At 33.0% G+C, this 21,690-nt stretch overlaps 1 protein-coding gene across 1 annotated transcript in view; it reads right to left on the minus strand.

Moving 5' to 3' along the window:
* Nucleotides 1–4,479: 4,479 nt before the first annotated feature.
* Nucleotides 4,480–21,690, minus strand: part of LOC142221942 (uncharacterized) — a 618,143-nt gene continuing 600,932 nt past the window's right edge. Inside the window, exon 10 of the mRNA XM_075291829.1 lies at nt 4,480–4,657. Coding sequence (XP_075147944.1) covers nt 4,533–4,657 — 125 coding nt within the window. The 3' untranslated portion in view covers nt 4,480–4,532. The remainder of the gene's footprint in view (nt 4,658–21,690) is intronic.

Here is a 21,690-nt window from a genome sequence, read left to right on the forward strand (position 1 = left end):
GCGTTTATATCTTCAATTTAAAGTTTCAATATTTCAGTTAATTTAATTAAGGACAATTTCTTTAAATCAATAATGTGTTTCGTTACTTTAAGTAAAATTAGTCTTAGTTCAAAGACATGGGACTTTAACGGAGGGACGCAAATTTACAAAATTTGTGCCCTAAATTTAATGAAAAAAAATTTCAAGCAAAGATTATAAACTTTTTTTAATTAAAATTGCATCATTTTAAAGAAATTTGTCCTTAATATTTTGTAAATTTCGCATCCTAAAATTTAGGTTTGCGAAATATTTAATATCGCATAAATATTTTTTTAGTGTAGGACATGTTTTCCCAAACTTTATTTTAAAGACGACTTTTACTTCAATTATAGCATACTTTCTTCTTGAAGTCGAGTCTGAATTTGGAAATTGATTGTTTCGTTAACACGATTTTATGGGATTTTGGCAGCAAATGAAGAAAAAAATTGAAAAAAAGTGTATGAATTAAAATTTGTTTCCTAGAATCAAGTACGCAAAACTCAAATTTAAAAGAGAATTGTGTCTTAAATTTGTCTTTACTTCAAATCTCCGCTTCTTTGGCTCGGAATCAATACCAAAATCATTAGTGCAAAGACAAAATCTTTGGATCTGGACATGCTTTTTTTTCAGTATAAGATCAAAAATTAATTTTCCGTACGAAAATGGTCAGTTACCGAATTCGGATTTCTCTGATGACAAATTATTCCAAATTGCCAAAGAAGTCAGTCGAATATTTACACAAATGGCCACCAGAACTAAAGCGCCGTCGACATTAAGCCAGTATTCGGCTTGATGTGCGCCCCTAACTTTTTCTTTCCATCGTACCCATCTTTTATTTCAGTATCTCTGTGTCTCGAATGAATTCCCTAATTCCGACGTACTGAATCACCTGTTCACCGATATGGTTATCTCTTTGCCTAGGCGGTGATAGAAGTAGTTTTCCAAGTCCTCATCAACCTCAAAACAGGCCCTATATTCACTGCTGATCCTATTCCGCACGGATGTGCTCTCAATTCTTGGTAATCTGTCATTATTCACACTGTCCTCCTGACTGTCGTCCTACTCTCCTTGAGAAGTTATCCAGTTAGGTGGCAGCCCGATGTATCAGGCTCACTTAGACTATTCAGTCCATTGTGATACCACATTGGTGAACTTCTCTCTTATCACTGAGTGCTGCCCGATTTCATGTTAAGCTGAATGACAAGGGACCTCCTTTTTATAGCCGAGTCCGAACGGCGTTCCACATTACAGTAAAACCACTTAGAGAAGCTGTGAAACCCTCAGAAATGTCACCAGCATACTGAGGTGGGATAATCCACCGCTGAAAAACTTTTTGGTGTTCGGTCGAAGCAGTATCTACGTTAAAAAATGTTGACTAGAAGCCGTCTGTTTACACGTTTAGAACCATCGAAAGAGAGATTACATTGACAGTTGTCAGATAGACAAATTGCCTATAGAGTTGGCTTCAAGGTTGCCATTCGTGCCAAAAATAATCCACCAAAAATCTACCAAATTAAAAAAAAATTATTTTGAAGTTGTTGAGCAAATTTTTTGTGGTTAGTTAAAAAACATGTTGTTTTATTCGAAAGAATAAAACAACATGTTTTATATTGAATTTATAGAAAATTTTGTCAAAATTTTATTTCTATACATAAAGCTGTAAAAAATTTATTTCTATAGAAAATTTTGTAAAAATTTTATTTCTATTGAAAATTTTGTGAAAATTATATTTCTATAGAAAATTTTGTGAAAATTTTATTTCTATAGAAAATTTTGTCAAAATTTAATTTCTATAGAAAATTTTGTCAAAATTTTATTCGTATAGAAAATTTTGTCAAAATTTTATTTCAACAAATAATTTTGTCATATTTAATTTCTATGGAAAATTTTGTGAACATTTTATTTCTATAGAAAACTTTGTAAAAATTTTATATATATTTAGAAAATGTTGTCCAAATTTTATTTCTGTAGAAAATTTTGTCAAAATTTTATTTCTATAGAAAATTTTGTCAACATTTTATTTCTTTAGAAAATTTTGTCACAATTTTGTTTCTATAGAAAATTTTGTCAAAATTTTATTTCTGTCGAAAATTGTTAAGAGTTTTATGGTCAAATTTCGGAAAAACGTGCAACACATACGTAAATATTAAATATCTTTATATTTTATTTTAGGTTTATTAATTTTATATCAAATAAATACTTTAGTTTTTAACCAAAAAATTAGTTTGGTTTTAATATTATTTACATTGCAGATTTGTGGACGATTTTTAAAATGGAATTGATGATTATGACGATTTCTTCGGAAAAAAGTGACGATTTTTGTTGAAATTTTATTGGCCGCCCTGTATAGGACCCATATAAACCGATCGCCAGATTTGACCTCGGAGCCTCTGTTATGAGTAAATTTCTTCTGATCAGGTTGAAATTTGGCCATTTGACCACACAGAAAAAAAAATTGCGTAGTTAAACTAGCGCTAAATTTAATTTAATATTATTGGAAAAAAAATATTTGTTTGTGGTTATATTTTAGTTTTTTTGTTTTCGAAATTTTCCCCAGCTTAATAAAATCTTAATTTTTTGTTGTATATGTCGCAAACATTTTATAAATTAAACGTGGCTATGAAGTTCAATGACAGCACACATAAGTTCAGTATGAACTAAAGCAAAAGAAAAATTTCCTACGATTCCCCAAAAACAGTAAGAATGAGCTACTGTACACAGAAAAAAAATCACGAAAATTTTTCCAATTAAAGTCTTAATCGAGTTTTAAAAAATATTCAATTAAAAATTTAATTGATTCAACAATTTTTTAATTGAAACAAAAATTAATAGACCCAATTAATTTTTTAGTTGGACCAATTAATTTTTTAATTGACCTTCAATTAATTTTTTAGTTGATACTATCATTTCTGTGATTGAAGACAGTTCAATTAAATAATTAACTGTATCAATTAATTTCGTGATTTAATCAGAAAAAAAATTGTTTGTGTGTATGGTTTAAAATGGTTATTATTTGGCGCCAATGATTTTTTTCTTTACGTTTTTCTTGTATCGGGGGTGTAATTTCGTGGAATGCAGTTAAAAAGCACAACAGGGTTTCGTAGTTTAAAAAAACGCTTTGTGGAAATCTCAAAATGTGGAGTACAATTTCGTTCAATTTTCGCATAAAAGTTTCGTAGTTTAAAAAAAAACGCTTTGTGGAAATCTCAAAATGTGGATTAGAATTTAGTTCAATTTTCGCATGAGTTAGTTCATTCTTCCTATAAAACAAGTTTACTGTTTTCGGTGCGAAAACTAAAATTGGTTTATATCGTTTCATAAGTCTTTTGCATGTAAGTATGCGAACGCCTCCTGACAGACGCTCTGTTTGTGTCTACTTAACCTGATGATAAGCCAAAGTCCTCTGATGGGGGTTAAAAAAAGTTTTATGAGTTCTGTTTTTTTCTTTTTAATCACAATAAAAATGTTTGAAAAATCAAATTATCTTTCTGATGTGTCATGATGTCTCCTATAAATAAATATAACTACCTTTGAAGCATATTCTTAAATATATACTTAAACAATGTCACACAATGGCATAATACTCTTACAAGCATATTTATACATAGTATTTCAATTAATATATGCGAATAATTTCAATTATGCCAAATATTATGGATATTATTATTTACTAATCATTAGTTTTGTTTTTGTTTTTCTTGTGTGTGGGAGTGTGCTCTCAGTTTGTTTTAGCCACATGTGCTTTGAATAAACCGAGAAAAATGTACACAAAAATTATCTAAATATTTACACAATTTTATAAAGTTTTTCTTGGTTTGTTTGTGTATTTGTCCCGTACTATATTTTAGTTGTGTGGAGAGAAATTTTTTCTGTATTATTACCATTCATTTGTAGTGTGGTATTTCGGTGTATTTGTATTTTAGTGTATTCGTAACGATGAATGGTTGCATGTTGTGTATGGTATTTTTTTCTCTTAAAATATTTATCCATTGATGTTGTATAAATGGAGACTACAATGCTTACACATACATACGTACAAGCATTACATACACGTATATGGGAGATTGAGTTCCATATCTTATGCTATAACTTATGTTAGTAGATTTGTTCTCATTTTGTGTTTATTTTTTTTTTTTTATTTATTCTTTCTATCCTTCTCATATCCATTTTTAATTTCTTAGGTCTGTAATGATTGTAAAATGATGATTCTAAGATTTTTTTTATTTAAATTTTTTATACCAAACGTTTTAAATATATGAATTTAGTTTTTATGTATGTGTGTATATATATAAATGCATTTTCTGTTTTTTTCTTATATCAAAATGTATGAGCAACCAAATTAAAAATGGATGAATACATATAAAATGCAAAAAAATAAAAAATAAATAAATAAATAATTGTGTAAATGGATTACTTGAATATACTAGTATATATTTATATGTATAGGTTTGTTTCTTTTTTTTTTGTATTTTTTTTCTATTTTGTAAATTTGTATAGGTTTAAATTGAATGCATTTAGATAGCAAAATACCGTATATATGCTATAATTAGAGCTGCTAAAATTACTCTGGTTTCTGAATGGTGTATTCTGGTAGATGCACTGCCATAGAATGTTACACTCAAATCGCGCATTTCATTATCTGTAACGAGAACGAGTTTTTCAAAGAGATCATTAGAATTGAAAACATATGGTTGAAAGCAATGTTAAAGGTGAAAATGTTTAGAATAATTATTATTTAAAATATTTTATAGACATTCAGAATATAAAAATATTTACATATTAATACATTAAAACTTTAAGAATTTAGGAAAACATTAATTTTTAGATTCTTAAGAGTATGGTCAAATAAGACATTGGCCAAATTGGTCGTCAATCTTTTAGCCGTAAAAATTTTCGGCAACTCAAAATCAAAAAAAAATCGCTTCTGAAACATATACCCCAAATACATTTTGCTTTAAGCATATATATTTTCAGGATTGGTCCAAACAAAATATTGTTTGTATTTAATGAAATTTTCTTTGTGTGGGTATTTTACTTGCAGCATACTCTCTAGGTCTCTCTTTCTAAACACATATATGTTTATAGGCTATTTCTTAATTAATATATGTGTTTGCATCTAAGCATATAATAATTACAAACATTTTATGTCCACAAAAATAATATGTTCTAACATATCAACATATATGTCCCAAACATGTTGTGTTAGTTTATGAACATTATATGCTTGCACTTAAAAATATTGTGTTAAAAAATTTGAGTTCCAAACATATAATCTTTACAGCCAAACATATGAAAAACAGTCTTTTTCGTCAGTGTGTACACAGAAAAAAGTCAGTTAAACTGATGCAAAAATTAAAAAAAAAATGTTTTAGTTTATTTTTAAAAATGTATAAGAAATTTTCTCCAGCTCAAGGATTTTTTCTTTATTTCAAATATGTCCCAAAAATTTTATGAACTAAATTCCAGTAAAATTTCAATGGCGTACAACTACGTTCAATTCTAACTCAAATAGAAGAAGTTTTTCCTACGCTTCTGAAAAATAGTAAGGATGAAGTATAGCGTGGTTAAATTGGCAATAATCTGACGCCTGAGATTGTTTCTTAATAGTTCAATTTTGTTATTCGCAAATGGTAGCTAAAAATCCAAAAATTTCAGAAAATGTTCGTTAATTATTTATTCTCAAAATTTGGAATAGAATTTAGTTAAATTTTCGGACAAGATAGTACATTTTACCCATATCATATTTTTTTTCTGCGAATAAAGTTTTTGGAAAATGCTCTGAAGACTACAAGGACGAAAAAGACTCTTTTTCATAGGTTTGGATGTAAAAATTGTTTGGAACTGAAAATTTTTAACACAATATTTTTAAGTGCAAGCATATATTGTTCATAAACTGCTATAATATATTTGGGACATAAAATTTTTGTAAATATAATATGCTTGGATGCAAACATATATTAATTTAGAACAAGTATATACGGCCGTAAGTTCGCCCAGGCCGAATCTTATGTACCCTCCACCATGGATTGCGTAGAAACTTCTACGAAAGACTGTCATCCACAATCGAAATACTTGGGTTGTGGTATCTTAAAACTTCTTAACATCGTTTTCTAAATTGTGAGTTAGTCCATACGTGGTATATATTAGACAAAAAAGTTATGTATAGTTAAGTCTACAAATAATTACGAATCGATATGGACTTTTTGCACGGTACGTAGAGAGCCAGAATTGAAATGTGGGGGTCACTTATATGGGGGCTATATACAATTATGAACTTGATATGGACCAATTTTTGTGTGATTGGAAATCGATTTATCTGAGGGATATATAACTATAGACCGATATGGACCTAGTTAGGCATGGTTGTTAACGACCATATACTAGCACAATGTACCAAATTTCAACTCACTCGGATGAAATTTACTCCTCCAAGAGTCTCCAAAACCAAATCTCGGGATCGGTTTATCTGGGGCTATATATGATTATGTACGGATATGGACCACTTTTGGCATGGTTGTTAAATATCATATATGATCACCACGTACCAAATTTAAAGCAGATCGGATGAATTTTGCTTCTCCAAAAGGCACCGGAGGTCAAATCTGGTGATCGGTTATATGGGGCCTATATATAATTATGGACCGATGTGGACCAATTTTTGCATGGTTGTTAAAGACCATATACCAATACCATGTACCAAATTACAGCCGGATCGGATGAAATTTGCTTCTCTTGAGGCTTCGCAAGCCAAATCGGGGGTCGGTTTATATGGGGGCTATATATAATTATGGACCGATGTGGACCAATTTTTGTATGGTTGTTAGAGACCATATACTTACACCATGTACAAAATTTCAGCCGGATCGGATGAAATTTGCTTCTCTTAGAGGCCTCGCAAGCCAAATCGGAGGATCGGTTTATATGAGCGCTATATATAGTTATGGACCGATGTGGACCAATTTTTGCATGGTTGTTAGAGACCATTTACTAACACCATGTAACAAATTTCAGCCTGATCGGATGAAATTTGCTTCTCCAAAAGGCACCGGAGGTCAAATCTGGTGATCGGTTATATGGGGCCTATATATAATTATGGACCGATATGGACCAATTTTTGCATGGTTGTTAGAGACCATATACTCACACCACGTACCAAATTTCAGCCGGATCGGATGAAATTTGCTTCTCTTAGAGGCCTCGCAAGCCAAATCGGGGGATCGGTTTATATGGGGGCTATATATAATTATGGACCGATGTGGACCAATTTTGGTATGGTTGTTAGAGACCATATACTTACACCATGTAAAAAATTTCAGCCGGATCGGATGAAATTTGCTTCTCTGAGAGGCCTCGCAAGCCAAATTTGGGGGTCCGTTTATATGGGGGCTATACGTAAAAGTGGACCGATATGGCCCATTTGCAATACCATCTGACCTACATCAATGACAACTACGTGTGCCAAGTTTCAAGTCGATAGCTTGTTTCGTTCGGAAGTTAGCGTGATTTCAACAGACGGACGGACGGACGGACATGCTCAGATCGTCTCAGAATTTCAGCACGACCAAGAATATATATACTTTATGGGGTCTTAGAGCAATATTTCGATGTGTTACAAACGGAATGACAAATTTAATACCCTCCACCATAGGATGGGGGGTATATCCTATGGTGGAGGGTATAAAAAGAAAGGAAGTAACCAATTGGCGCCTTAAAAATATATATATACACAAAGAGAATTTCATTAAAAGTTGTTTCTACCAGTGTATGCCTAATGTGAATAATATTGATGTCTTCATTACAAAGTACGAAAGTGAATTTTATAGGAAACAAGTTCAAAGTTTTTTTTTATTTCTCAAAAACCGTATACGATAGAAATCCCCTTATTTTCGGTCTTAAAATCATATTTATTATAATTTTTTTAGTATGTACGAACTCAAAATAGTAATAATAGAACGTGGCTAAAAATGACTTAGACCACTTTAGACCGAATAAAGCTTTTTGTCCTTTTTTGATTGGACATTTCTTAAAACTTACAGGCTAGTACAATATTAAACATAGGTTAGGTTAGGTGGCAGCTCGATGTATCAGGCTCACTTAGACTATTCAGTCCATTGTTATACCACATTGGTGAACTTCTCTCTCATCACTGAGTGCTGCCCGATTCCATGTTAAGCTCAATGACAAGGGACCTAATTTTTATAGCCGAGTCCGAACGTCGTTCCAAATTGCACTGAAACCACTTAGAGAAGCCCTCAGAAATGCCACCAGCATTACTGAGGTGGGATAATTCACCGCTGAAAAACTTTTTGGTGTTCGGTCGAAGCAGGAATCCAACCCTCGACCTTGTGTATGCAAGGCGGGCATGCTAACCATTGCACCACGGTGGCTCCCAATAATATAATATTAACCATAACTATTGATAGAAGTGTCTAATAAATTCGAACTTTTGACAGGATGCAATTCACATAATTCCGAATAAAAAACATCGAACTCCATCATAACATGCTAAGTCGACTTAGCGTAATCTAGAATGAGGCCATCGATATGTTTGAACAATAAAAACAATATTGTATTTGGAACAATCCCGAAAATATATATGCTTGCAGCAGAATGTGTTTGGGGTATATATTACAGAAGCGTTTTTTTTAAGGGTGTATAATTGGTTGATTTGGTTTGATCATGTCATCGAAATCGATTTGATCGACAATAATATATGGCGAAAATTTGGCTAGGCCGGAACTTAAATGCACATGGAACTCGTGGAATAATTTTCACTGGAAACATGTTTCCATAATATTCTCTCATATATAATGCACAGAATAGAGACAAATTGGAGATTGGTGTTGATTAGGTTTAGGTGACTATTCAGTCCATTGTGGTACCACCATGACAAGGAGCCTCCACCACTACGGTGGCTTTTTATACCCACCACCATAGAATGGTGACGGTGGTTTAATAAGTTTGTCATTCCGTTTGTAACACATAGAAATATCGATTTCCGACTATATAAAGTATATATATTCTTGATCAGGGAGAAATTTTAGGACGACATAAGCATGTTCGTCTGTCTGTCTGGCTGTTGTAATCACGCTACAGCCTTCAATAATGGCGCTATCGTTTCTTGTTTGCAGGCATCGTTTCAAGTTTTGATATAGTCTCCATATAAACCGATCTCCCGATTTGGGGTCTAGGGCTTTCAGAAACCGTAGTTTTTATCCAATTTGCCTGAAATTGGAAATCTAGAGGTATTTTCGAACCATAAAGAGCTGTGCTAAAAATGGTGGGTATCGGTCCATGTTTTGGTATAGTCCCCTATAAACCGACCTCCCGACTTGGGGTCTAGGGCTTATAGAAACCGTAGTTTTTATCCAATTTGCCTGAAATTGGAAATCTAGAGGTATTCTAGCACCGTAAAGAGGTGTGCCAGAAATGGTGAGTATCGATGCATGTTTTGGTATAGTCCCCATATAAACCGACCTCCCGATTTTCGGTATAGGGCTTATAGCAACCGTAGTTTTTATCCAATTTGACTGAAAGTGGAAATCTAGAGGTATTTTGGAACCATTAAGAGGTGTGCTATAAATGGTGAGTATCGGTGCATGTTTTGGTATAGTCCCCATATAAACCGACCTCCCGATTTGGGGTCTTGGGCTTTCAGAAACCGTAGTTTTTAGCCAATGCGCCTGAAATTGGAAATCTAGAGGTATTTTCATGTTTTGGTATAGCCCTCATATGGACCGATATCCCTATTTAACTCCTTTGCCTGAAATGGTAATTAATATTCTGGTATTTTAGGCTCACAAAAAACGTGCATCGGATTAAATTTTTATCGGTCCATTTGGTAAGGCCCCCATATAGACCGATTTACATTCTTGAGGGTATAGAAGGCGCACTGATCATGAAAATTGCTTGAAACTCAATGTAAAATTTTCAGATTTTACTTCTCGGGTGAAAATCAACAGATTTAAGATTTCAAATGAAGACGTTATTGTATAATTTTCTTGCACACTTACAAGAGATGTTAATGATTCCTCTAAAGCTCAAACAATAATGGTTTCTGTAAATCCAGAATCTGATATAGTCTTCATGGGTATAATCTGTAAATTTATCTTCGGGAAGTGTACTGGTTGGTTGAACTGCTCTGCTTGATCTGTCATCAAACCCCCTTGACATTTTAAATGGAAACTATAATATTTGATTCATGGTGGTGGGTATTTAAGATTCGACCCGGCCGAACTTACTGCTGTATAGTTGTTTATTCTAAATTTTGCATAAAGGGTGATACGCTCAAAATTTGGTCAAGGGAAAACGCGTGTAAATCGGTGAAATCGTTTATTTAAAAAATCAAATTAAATTTCTTTTTCAAGTTCAATTAATATAAAATTCAGGAAAAATATTCAGTTAGGCTTTCGCTTTTCCAAATCCGAATTGCCGGGCCTCACGCTTGACATCTGCCATCAGATTTTGTACAACCACCTTGTCCACCTTCTTCGCCGCAGAAAGCCAGTTTGCCTTGAACTGCTGCTCGTCCTTAGCAGTTTTTTTGGTCTTCTTTAGGTTCCGCTTGACAATAGCCCAGTATTTCTCAAATGGGGGAGCTCTGGCGTGTTGGGAGGGTTCTTGTCCTTGGGAACCACCTGCACCTTGTTGGCGGCGTACCACTCCATGGCCTTTTTACTGTAATGGCAAGATGCCAAATCCGGCCAAAACAGTACGGAACAATCGTGTTTCTTCAGGAAAGGCAGCAGACGTTTATTCAAACACTCTTTCACGTAAATTTCTTGGTTGACAGTCCCGGAAGCTATGAAAATGCTGATTTTCAAGCCACAGGTACAGATGGCTTGCCAAACCAGATATTTCTTTGCGAACTTTGACAGTTGTATGTGCTTGAAAATATCTGCTACCTTTCCCCTCCTTTTGCCGTATAAAACTCCTGTCGCGGAAGCTGCTTGTAGTCGGCTTTGACGTAGGTTTCGTCAGCATCGTCGTGTACAGCCTCCAGGATCGCGCTTTGGCCGTCGTATTTTGTTTATCATCGCGATTTGGAGTCACAACCTTCTTGTAAGTCGATAGTCCGGCTCGTTTTTTGGCTCGATGCACGGTTGTAGACGATACACCCAGCTTATTTGCGGCATCTCGGGGAGAGAGGTTTGGGTTTCGCTTGAAACTACCGGCAACTCTCTTTGTCGTCTCAGCGGCTTCCGGTTTTCGATTACCCCCCGATCCAGACTTCCTGGCTGTCGACAAACGTTCCCCAAACACATTTGTAACGGTTGATTTGGCAACTTTTAGCGATTTTTCCAGCTTTGCGTGCGAGTAGCTCGGATTTTCGCGATGCGCGAGCAAAATTTGACAACTGAAGAGTGAATTCCAAAATCAAAATAGGAGCAACATTCTGCACACACACACCTTCAAAATGAGTGGTGTTCAGGTTTTTTTAATGCAAAATTGAAACAAATACGTCAAGTTTATATTGACCAAATTTTGACCGTATCACCCTTTATATCTTTCTGGGCCTCTAGATTTCCAATTTCTCTGATAATATTAGTGGCGTCTAAGTCAAAACAGTTGATCTTTTATATAAGGCATGGACGGATATAGTCTCCATCATTGAAGTTTACCTGTTTGCAACAGATCGTCTTTATCTAACCGGAAATCGATACTACGGTGTGATATGGATGGAATGGATTGAAATTCGAAAAATCTGTTTATTGTTTCTGATTCAATGTTGGATTATTCAATGATGATTCAATATTGGATTCAGTCACAAAAAGAATATATAGTTTCAGACTAATCCTTAGGCTGACACAAGTTTACATATATATAAATTGTAAAAATAAATACATCAGAAAAATATTATTGGATTACAAAAATGGAAATCTACATGCTAGAAGCCAATTTATGTTATATTATACTATATAGTATTTCAGTTTATGTTTTAATATGTTTTTATATACTATTGCAATTTATGTTTTATATTTAATAAACATGCAATATAAGTAGGGTTAATAATATTAATATTTAATTAAAAAGAAACACACACACTTATATAAGAAAAGAAACCGTAATTTGTACAATTTTGCCTTAAGAAATATTCACATTAACATCCCAGCAAAAACAATGGAAGTTGTTCCACAAACATTTATTCCAAGTCACATCAAGGGATGCTTTATGCGACATTCCGATAAAGTTCGTTTGGACAAGTTCTTGACAATGGATTTTTTTTTACCATTTTGAGGGTAAAAATAATTTAAATATTGCAAAACTAAAATTAAAATCAATGAAATGAAATGACAATTTTTTTCCCAGGAGATTTAAACCTGGGCCGTTTGGTTTTCGTAAGTTAACATACATGGAACGTTTTTGTAAATTATTTTTATAGAATATAACGAAGCAGTTCAAATGTTATTCCTTTACGCAGTCAAGGAATATGATCGCCTTAAGACTATAATATTATTTTTGGACGAGGAATATGAAACATTTTTGCCGAAAAAAATTGTTTTCTTGCCAAATCAGATACATAATTTCCGAGAAAATAACATGCTTGCGACAAACATGTTTGAAGTGATTATATTTCTTCCCTGTGTGTTGATCAGTGTTGCCAGTATTGGGGATTTTTCCCCAAATCGGGGATATTTTTTCGTGAATGAGGACGAAATTTCAGAGTTGGGGATTTGGTGGTGAATTTCCATAAATTTGGGGATTTTTGTGTTTTTTTTTTCAAAAAACCGGTTTAATATTTTTTAACAAAATTTTATTTCAATAGAAAATTTTGTCAAAATCTTATTTCTATAGAAAATTTTGATAAAATTTTATTTCTATAGAAAATTTTGTCAAAATTTTATTTCTATAGAAAATTTTGTCAAAATTTTATTTCTATAGAAAATTTTGCCAAAATGTTATTTCTATAGAAAATTTTGTCAACATTTTATTTCTACAGAATGTTTTGTTAAAATTTTATTTCTATAGAAAATTTTGCCAAAATTTTATTTCTATAGAAAATTTTGCCAAAATTTTATTTCTATAGAAAATTTTGCCAAAATTTTATTTCTATACAAATTTTTGCCAAAATTTAATTTCTAGAGAATGTTTTGTCAAAATTTAATTTTACAGAAATTTTTTTCAAAATTTTATTCCTACAGAATGTTTTTTCAAAATTTTATTCCACAATTTAAAATTCTATCCATCTACAAAACAATAAAAAATTTAAAATTTATCAAAATTTTATTTTTATAGAAAATTTTGTCCAAATTTTATTTCAATAGAAAATTTTGTCAAAATTTTATTTCTATAGAAAATTTTGTCAAACTTTTATTTCTATAGAAAATTTTGTCAAAATTTTATTTCTATAGAAAATTTTGTCAAAATTTTGTCAAAATTTTATTTCTATAGAAAATTTTGTCAAAATTTTATTCCTATCGAAAATTTTTCCAAAATGTTATTTCTACAGAATGTTTTGTTAAAATTTTATTTCTATAGAATGTTTTGTTAAAATTTTATTTCTATAGAAAATTTTGCCAAAATTTTATTTCTATAGAAAATTTTGCCAAGATTTTTCTTCTATAGAAAATTTTGCCAACATTTAATTTCTAGAGAAAATTTTGCCAAAATTTAATTTCTAGAGAATGTTTTGTCAAAATTTTATTTCTAGAGAATGCTTTTTTCAAAATTTTATTCCTCAATTTAAAATTCTACCCATCTACAAAACAATAAAAAATTTAAAATTTCTGGTAGAATTCTACTAATTTTGGCAACATGTCTACCACCCAATTTTACTATTTGAATATTTAAAAGTAAATTTTCGCCTATAAATACAAGGTGACCGAACTCCTATTTACACACCTACAGCATTTGGAAGACGATCACCAGTCTCTTGGTGTTGTGGTTCGAAATCTTGATCTTATTGCAGCTTGCTGGATTTGACAAAAATGTAATTTTTAAATAATTACTGATTTTCTACCGGTGAGTTTTTTTTTTTTTTCAAACAAAAAAAAATTTGTTTCAAAAATGTATTCGGGATTTTTGTGAGGAATTTAAATTTAAATTGGGGATTTTTGGGGACGAAAACATCATAATTTGGGGTCAAGAGCCAGAAAAATACTGGCAACACTGGTATTGATGCCATATTATATCCATATCACAAAATTTTTTTTTAACCCTTGTATGCATCATGTTTAATGGCGTTGCGACAGTCGGATGGAAAAAAGTTTTTCAAATTAATAAAATAAAAGTTTAATAAATTAAATTATAAATAAAATGTCGTTTTTTAAATTTCTTCATTGAAATGATCTTTAAATGGACAATTTATAAATAAATGTCAAGAATCCGAAAATGGAATAATTTTTTTTCCCATCACACGATCTTGTAAAATTCATTGATCCGAATTTGACGTACTTGCGGATGACAGTTTGTGGATCATAAACTATTGTTTTGTTTGCTTGGATATAGTGTATATCAGTGCGAAACGATGAATAAAAACTTATAACAAAAAACATAATATATACAAGAGAATGGATAGAAATTTAACTTGCCAGTTTTGGAAAAAAGAAAGCAAAACTAACCTGACAAGTGACCGTGATTTAGATAGGTCGAGAGATCGGACAGCCCATCTGGAATAGGTGAAGTGTGGATGTATTTTAAGAGGGGGACTATCTACAGGATTGTCATAAAAGCCTAAACGTTTAAATTCCATAATATTTATGTAAACTATTTTTGATAAATAACAACTGCCAATGACAAATTTCGCACTGTAGGGAAGTTAAACGTCAAGGCTATAAAAACAAATTATAAAATTGGTGTGCAAAGTATGAATCTGAATATTTTCAGTTGGCGGAGAATACATGCTAAATATGTATTACCCTAATATAAATTGATGTGTAACAAATTTTTATTTGAAATATCTAATATATTTAGTATTACGGATTGATCAATTATGGATTATTTTTCACTGCAAAAGAAGATGAATAAAATGAACAAATTCACCTTAATACACCGAAAGAAAAGTTTTCTTTTCTTAGGAACGAAATTTTAGACAAACGATGTTTTCTTTTTACGCTAGTAACAATTGCAACAATTTGCATAAATTCGAGGAATTTCGTTTGTCTAAAAATTCATTCTGGATGAAAGTATTTTTTCTTTGGATGTGTACTTGCCCAAATTAATATATTTAAATCTGATTTTTTCCAATAAGTACAATAAAACATTACTTCGTATCACATAAATTCCTGCGAACAACAGGCTTACTCTTGACTCTGGTTGGCTAAGACATTTTTCTATGGGAGCGAAAGAACCCGTATAGACCCCTGTTGGCACGTATATCTTAATCTGAATCGATTGTTTACAAAATCAATAATGATTGCGTTTAAGCCCAGAAAAAAACATTTTGGAAGTTCTTCTAAAGGCACAACTTCCAGAAAATGAACTGCCAATGATGTTTTTTATTTTAACTACCCAAGAAGTTCTTTTGATTCAATTTTTATAATTTGGTTTTTTCATACTTTTAATGGCTAATTTTAACTTTTTTTGTTTCAAATAAAGTAAGAATTCATAAATATTTACAAAATCATTTAAATTTTGTCAACAAATGCTAAATCCAATCTGAACAAATTGTGAATTTTTGAAAATATTTGAGGTCAAACTTTTCCATTAGAAATCCATTAAAAATTATAAAAAAATTATAAAAATTATTTATTTGACAAAATATCACAGAATTTTTTAATTTACATCCAAAACATTGAATTCGGATCACACCTAAAGAAGTGGTGCAAATTCGGTGCAAGGGCTGTTAAAATGGAGGACTTCCATCCTATGACAAGCCCATGTTAAATTCATCGCTTCTGCGTCAATTTTGCACCACTTCCGGATCCAAAAAGAACATTTTCATTACTTTTTTAGCAACGCTTTTTTTGCTGGGATACAAACCAAATTGCCAATGTGTATTCTTTATTACATACCCTGCAAAAGGGTTTAAGGGTTTACTTACAACAAAAAAAAAAAAATGTGCAAACGAACATTGCTTGGAAATTTCTTTTGACGGTAAAAACTTTGTTTTGAAGAATATTATACTAATTTTGTAATTAACGTTTACGTTTTTTAAAAGAATGTAAAAAACAAACAAAATTTCTGTAAATTTTATCTTCCCCGTATCTTTCAGGGTCCACATGATTTACTTATGTTAGTTCTCACCACAATGTAGAAACCAATATTCAATTTTATAATTATACCCCCACCATAACTTTGTGATGAAACACATCGAAATATTGGTTTAAGACCGAATAAAGTATATATATTCTGGGTCGTGGCGAAATTCTGAGTCGATCTAAGCATGTCTGTTAAATTACGCTAACTTCCGAACGAACCAAACTATCGACTTGAAACTTGGTATAAGTAGTTATTATTGATGTAGGTCGGATGGTATTCCAAATGGACCACATTGGACGACTTTTACGTATAAAGGGTGATACGGTCAAAATTTGGTCAATATAAACTTGACGTAAATATTTCTTTCAATTTTGCATTTAAAAAACCTGAACACCCCTGATTTTGAAGGTGTGTGTGTAGAATGTTGCTCCTATTTTGATTTTGGAATTCACTCTTCAGTTGTCAAAATGCCGTCCAAGCAAGAAGAGCAGCGTATCAAAATTTTGCTCGCGCATCGCGAAAATCCGAGCTACTCGCACGCAAAGCTGGCAAAATCGATAAAAGTCGTCAAATCAACCGTTACAAATGTAATTAAAGTGTTTGGGGAACGTTTGTCGACAGCCAGGAAGTCTGGATCGGGGGGAAATCGAAAACCGGAAGCCACTAAGACGACAAAAAGAGTTGCCGGTAGTTTCAAGCGAAACCCTAACCTCTCCCTCCGAGATGCCGCAAATAAGCTGGTTGCTGACGAAGTTTGACTGCGTAGTAATGGACGACGAAACCTACGTCAAAGCCGACTACAAGCAGCTTCCGGGACAGGAGTTTTATACGGCAAAAGGAAGGGGAAAGGTACCAGATATTTTCAAGCACATAAAACTGTCAAAGTTCGCAAAGAAATATCTGGTTTGGCAAGCCATCTGTACCTGTGGCTTGAAAAGCAGCATTTTCATAGCTTCCGGGCGGGACTGTCAACCAAGAAATTTACGTGAAAGAGTGTTTGAATAAACCTCTGCTGCCTTTTCTGAAGAAATACGGTTGTTCCGTACTGTTTTGGCCGGATTTGGCATCTTGCCATTACGGTAAAAAGACCATGGAGTGGTACGCCGCCAACAACGTGCAGGTGGTTCCCAAGGACAAGAACCCTCCCAACACGCTAGAGTTCCGCCCAATTGAGAAATACTGGGCTATTGTCAAGCGGAACCTAAAGAAGACCAAAAAAAACTGCTAAGGACGAGCAGCAGTTCAAGGCAAACTGGCTTTCTGCGGCGAAGAAGGTGGACAAGGTGGCTGTACAAAATCTGATGACAGGTGTCAAGCGTGAGGCCCGGCAATTCCGATTTGGAAAAGCGAAAGCCTAACTGAATATTTTTCCTGAATTTTATACTAATTGAACTTGAAAAAGAATTTTAATTTGATTTTTTAAATAAACGATTTCACCGATTTACACGCGTTTTCCCTTGACCAAATTTTGACCGAATCACCCTTTAGCACCCATATAAGCCGACGCCCTGATTTGGATGGAGGAGCCTCTTAGAGAAGCAAATTTCATCCGATCCGGTTGAAATTTGGTACGTGGTGTTAGTATAAGGTCTCTAACAGCCATGCAAAAATAGGTCAGTATCGGTTCATAATTATATATAGCCCCATATAAACCGATCACCAGATTTGACCTCCGGAGCCTCTTGGAGGAGCAAAATTCATGCGATTCGGTTGAAATTTGGAATGTGGTGTTAGCACGTGGTCTCTAACAACAATGGAAAATTGGTCCATAATTATATAATGCCCCCATACAAACCGTTCCCCAGATTTGACCTCCGGATCCTCTTGGAGGAGCAAAATTCATCCGATCCGGTTGAAATTTGGTACGTGGTGTTAGTATATGGCTTCAAACACCAATGCAAACATTGGTCGAAATCGGTCCATAATTATGTATAGCCCCCATATAAACCGAACCCCAGATTTGACCTCCGGAGCCCCTTGGAAGAGCAAAATTCATCGGATTCGGTTGAAATTTGGTACGTGATGTTAGTATATGGTATCCAATAACCATGCAGGAATTGGTTCATATCAGTCCCTAATTATATATAGCACCCATATAAACCGATCCCCAGATTTGACCTCCTGTGCTTTGTGGAGAAGCAAAATTCATCCGATCTGGTTGAAATTTGGTACGTGGTGGTAGTATATGATATTTAACAACCATGCCAAAAGTGGTCCATATCAGTCCATAATCATATATAGCCCCCATATAAACAGATCCCGAGATTTGGTTTTGGAGCCTCTTGGAGGAGCAAATATGGCCGTTAACAACCATGCCTAACTAGGTCCATATCGGTCTATAGTTATATATAGCCCTCAGATAAATCGATTCCCAATCACACAAAAATTGGTTCATATCAAGTTCATAATTCTATATAGCCCCCATAAAAGCGACCCCCATATTTCAATTTTCATGTTAATTTCCATAAATTTTTTGTCTAATATATACCACGTAACTCATAATTTAGAAAACGATGTTAAGAAGTTTTAAGATATCACAACCCAAGTAATTCGATTATGGATGACAGTCTTTCGTAGAAGTTTCTACGCAATCCATGGTGGAGGGTACATAAGATTCGGCCTGGCTGAACTTACGACATTATATACTTGTTTTTTGTGGTTTCCTATATAAAGATTTTCTTGGGGATATTTTGAAGTATACCAGAAAACGCATGAATTACTTTTCTTCGCTAGTCGCAAATTTTTTTCAATACACGTGTCTGAGGGAACAAGTATGTTTCTTCCGTCCAAGTAAATCATTGATTTATAAATAGGAGAATGAAATTGAAACAGCACTAGCCGAACAGTACTGTTTCAATGCATATTTGCTTTTACGATTTTTTCATATTCTCAAGCATAGTTATTTGTTCTGTTCCTTTTACAGCTCATTTGTTTCTTCCACATATGCAAACAAAGGACCTGTGAGAACATATCTGAATGTTTGTTTGTGTTTGTGTAATCTAGCCGTTGATTGTTTTAAAAAAATAACAGCCATAGGTCCTTTGATATTTGCAAGACCTAAAGATGACTATATCGTAACCATACACAGCACACATTTGTTAAGTTTTTCTCTTTCTACCGAAACGAAATTTTAGAACAACAACATTTTCTTTCATTGGTAAAATTATCAATGTAAAGGTAAATAAATATTGGCTAATGGTACCCGTTGCAACGTTTGGCCCAAACGAACTTTGTTTAACCTGAAGGACATAGCATAAGAAAAACAAAAAAACCCCGTTGCATTAAAATTTCTTTCCCAAGAGAGAAATTAATGTTTATGTGTCGCTGGGTATTGTTTTAAGTAAACGTCTACACTAATCACTAAAGTAATATACTATACTTCCGAGCGAAAATTTTTATGGCGAAAAGCAATTTCCAAATAAGGTTCGTTGGTAAAAATGTAGCTTTGTGTGCAATAAAAAAAAAAGATTACTTGGATCCAAAGATTTTGACCTTCCCTTAAGGATTTTGGTATTGATTCCGAGCCAAAGATGCGGCTTCTTTAAAATAAAGACATTTTTCAGCGACCTATGTTACTTCAAATCTAAGATGAATAAAATTACAATTAAGATAGAGATTCCATTTATCGAAATTTCATTCTCTTGTCGTGGTATATTAATAAAGCTATTCACGTACAAAGAAATGCCAGTTTAAAAATCCAAATTATGACGGATACTTCGAAGTAAAACTTTTTTTCTTTATTCCAAAAAAAAAACTTTAAACCAAATTCTAAATTCTCTAAATAAGTCTTAGCCTATATTTGAAGCGCTTTTATCTTAAATTTATTTATTTTTTTTTATCAAATGTGAGCTCGCGCGGCACCCATTTTGCACAGAGCTTGCGCATATCCAAATATTGATGAATGATATGACCAACGCGTTCCTTTGAAATCTTTAAGGCCTCTGCTATCTCGATCAACTTCATTTTACGGTCATTCAAAATCATTTTGTGGATTTTTTTGATGTTTTCGTCGGTAACCACCTCTTTCGGACGTCCACTGCCTTCACCGTCCTCCGTGCTCATTTCACCACGCTTGAATTTTGCATACCAATAAATTATTGTTGATTTCCCAGGGGCAGAGTCCGGAAACTCATTATCGAGCCAAGTTTTTCTTCCACCGTATTTTTTTCCCTTCAGATAACAGTATTTTATCAAAACACGAAATTCCTTTTTTTCCATTTTTTTCACAATAACAAAATTTGCTTCACAAAAGACGCTCTATCTCACAAACTAAATGACTTATAGACGTCAAATTTTGACACGAATCATTTGAAGGTTGGTACTATATAAAAATAATATGCATTTAATACTAGCAACGCCATCTATGTGTCAGACCGGGGACTTATCAACTAACCTGTTATATCGATCCATAATCCATATATATATAGCTACCATATAAACCGTTCCTAATATTTGCCTTAGTAAGCCTCTTTAAGGGGCAAATTTCATTCGACCCAGTTTAAATTAGGTGCAACCATGCAAAAAGTGGTATATACCTGTTCCTAAATATATATAACCAGTAAATAAACCGATCCCCAAATGTAACTTTCGGAGTCCCAGGAAGGTGCACATTTCATTCGATGAAGTTGAAATTTGGTATGATATCGGTTCATAATTTGGTACATACGCCGTATAAACCGATCCCCAGATTTTACTTCTGAGTCCTCATCCAATTTCATCCAATCCCCTTGAAATTTGGCCTTCTAATTACCACGGGAAAATTGGTTCATATCGTTTCATAATTTATTATAGACTCCTCTATATAAACCGATCAAAAATTAAAATGTCTTACATTCACACAAAGAACAAATACTTTCCTCCGAAACGAAATTTCAGACAAACAAAATTCCCCATTCTCATAAAATATTTTCTTTCAGATCACATAAACTCGAATTTATGACAAGCGATGCAACCACAATATTTTTTATTTGCGTCTAAAGAAAATTTATTTCCGTCAGCAACAAATTGCTTGTCTAAAATTTCGTCCCTCAGGAAAGAAAATTCCTCCTTCAGTGTAGAAATTTATTTATGTCCTATTCCTATATCGAATAAAACCCCATTTGAAAGAAAATCATTATCTCGAATTCGATCGTGTTTCCAGAGAAGGAATACGTTCACTTATAGAGCAAAATATTATTTTTGAGTCCAATATTATATATTTAGTCCAGAATACATCTTAAGTGGGACACTTCACAAAAACGATATGTATGTGTACGAGGCACGATTACACAAGGGAACAATGGTTCCGTTGATTAAGAACTGAATATTGTTTTAAGGTTATTTTGGGACGCTGAATTCAAGTCTGCACTTTGTTTTTTCTATCAGCTCGATTTTTCGAGATATACCGTTATGTTCAAATTAACATAAATTCAGTAAATTTTGAACAAAATCAAAAGTTTTGCACCTATTGTAATGAAATAAAGCTCATTTTATTCGAAATATATTTAACTAACTGTTTTATACCAAAACCGTGATTTTTGTCCAATTTTTATT

Source organism: Haematobia irritans, chromosome 1 (genome assembly GCF_050003625.1).
Source record: "Haematobia irritans isolate KBUSLIRL chromosome 1, ASM5000362v1, whole genome shotgun sequence".
Lineage (NCBI taxonomy): Eukaryota > Metazoa > Arthropoda > Insecta > Diptera > Muscidae > Haematobia > Haematobia irritans.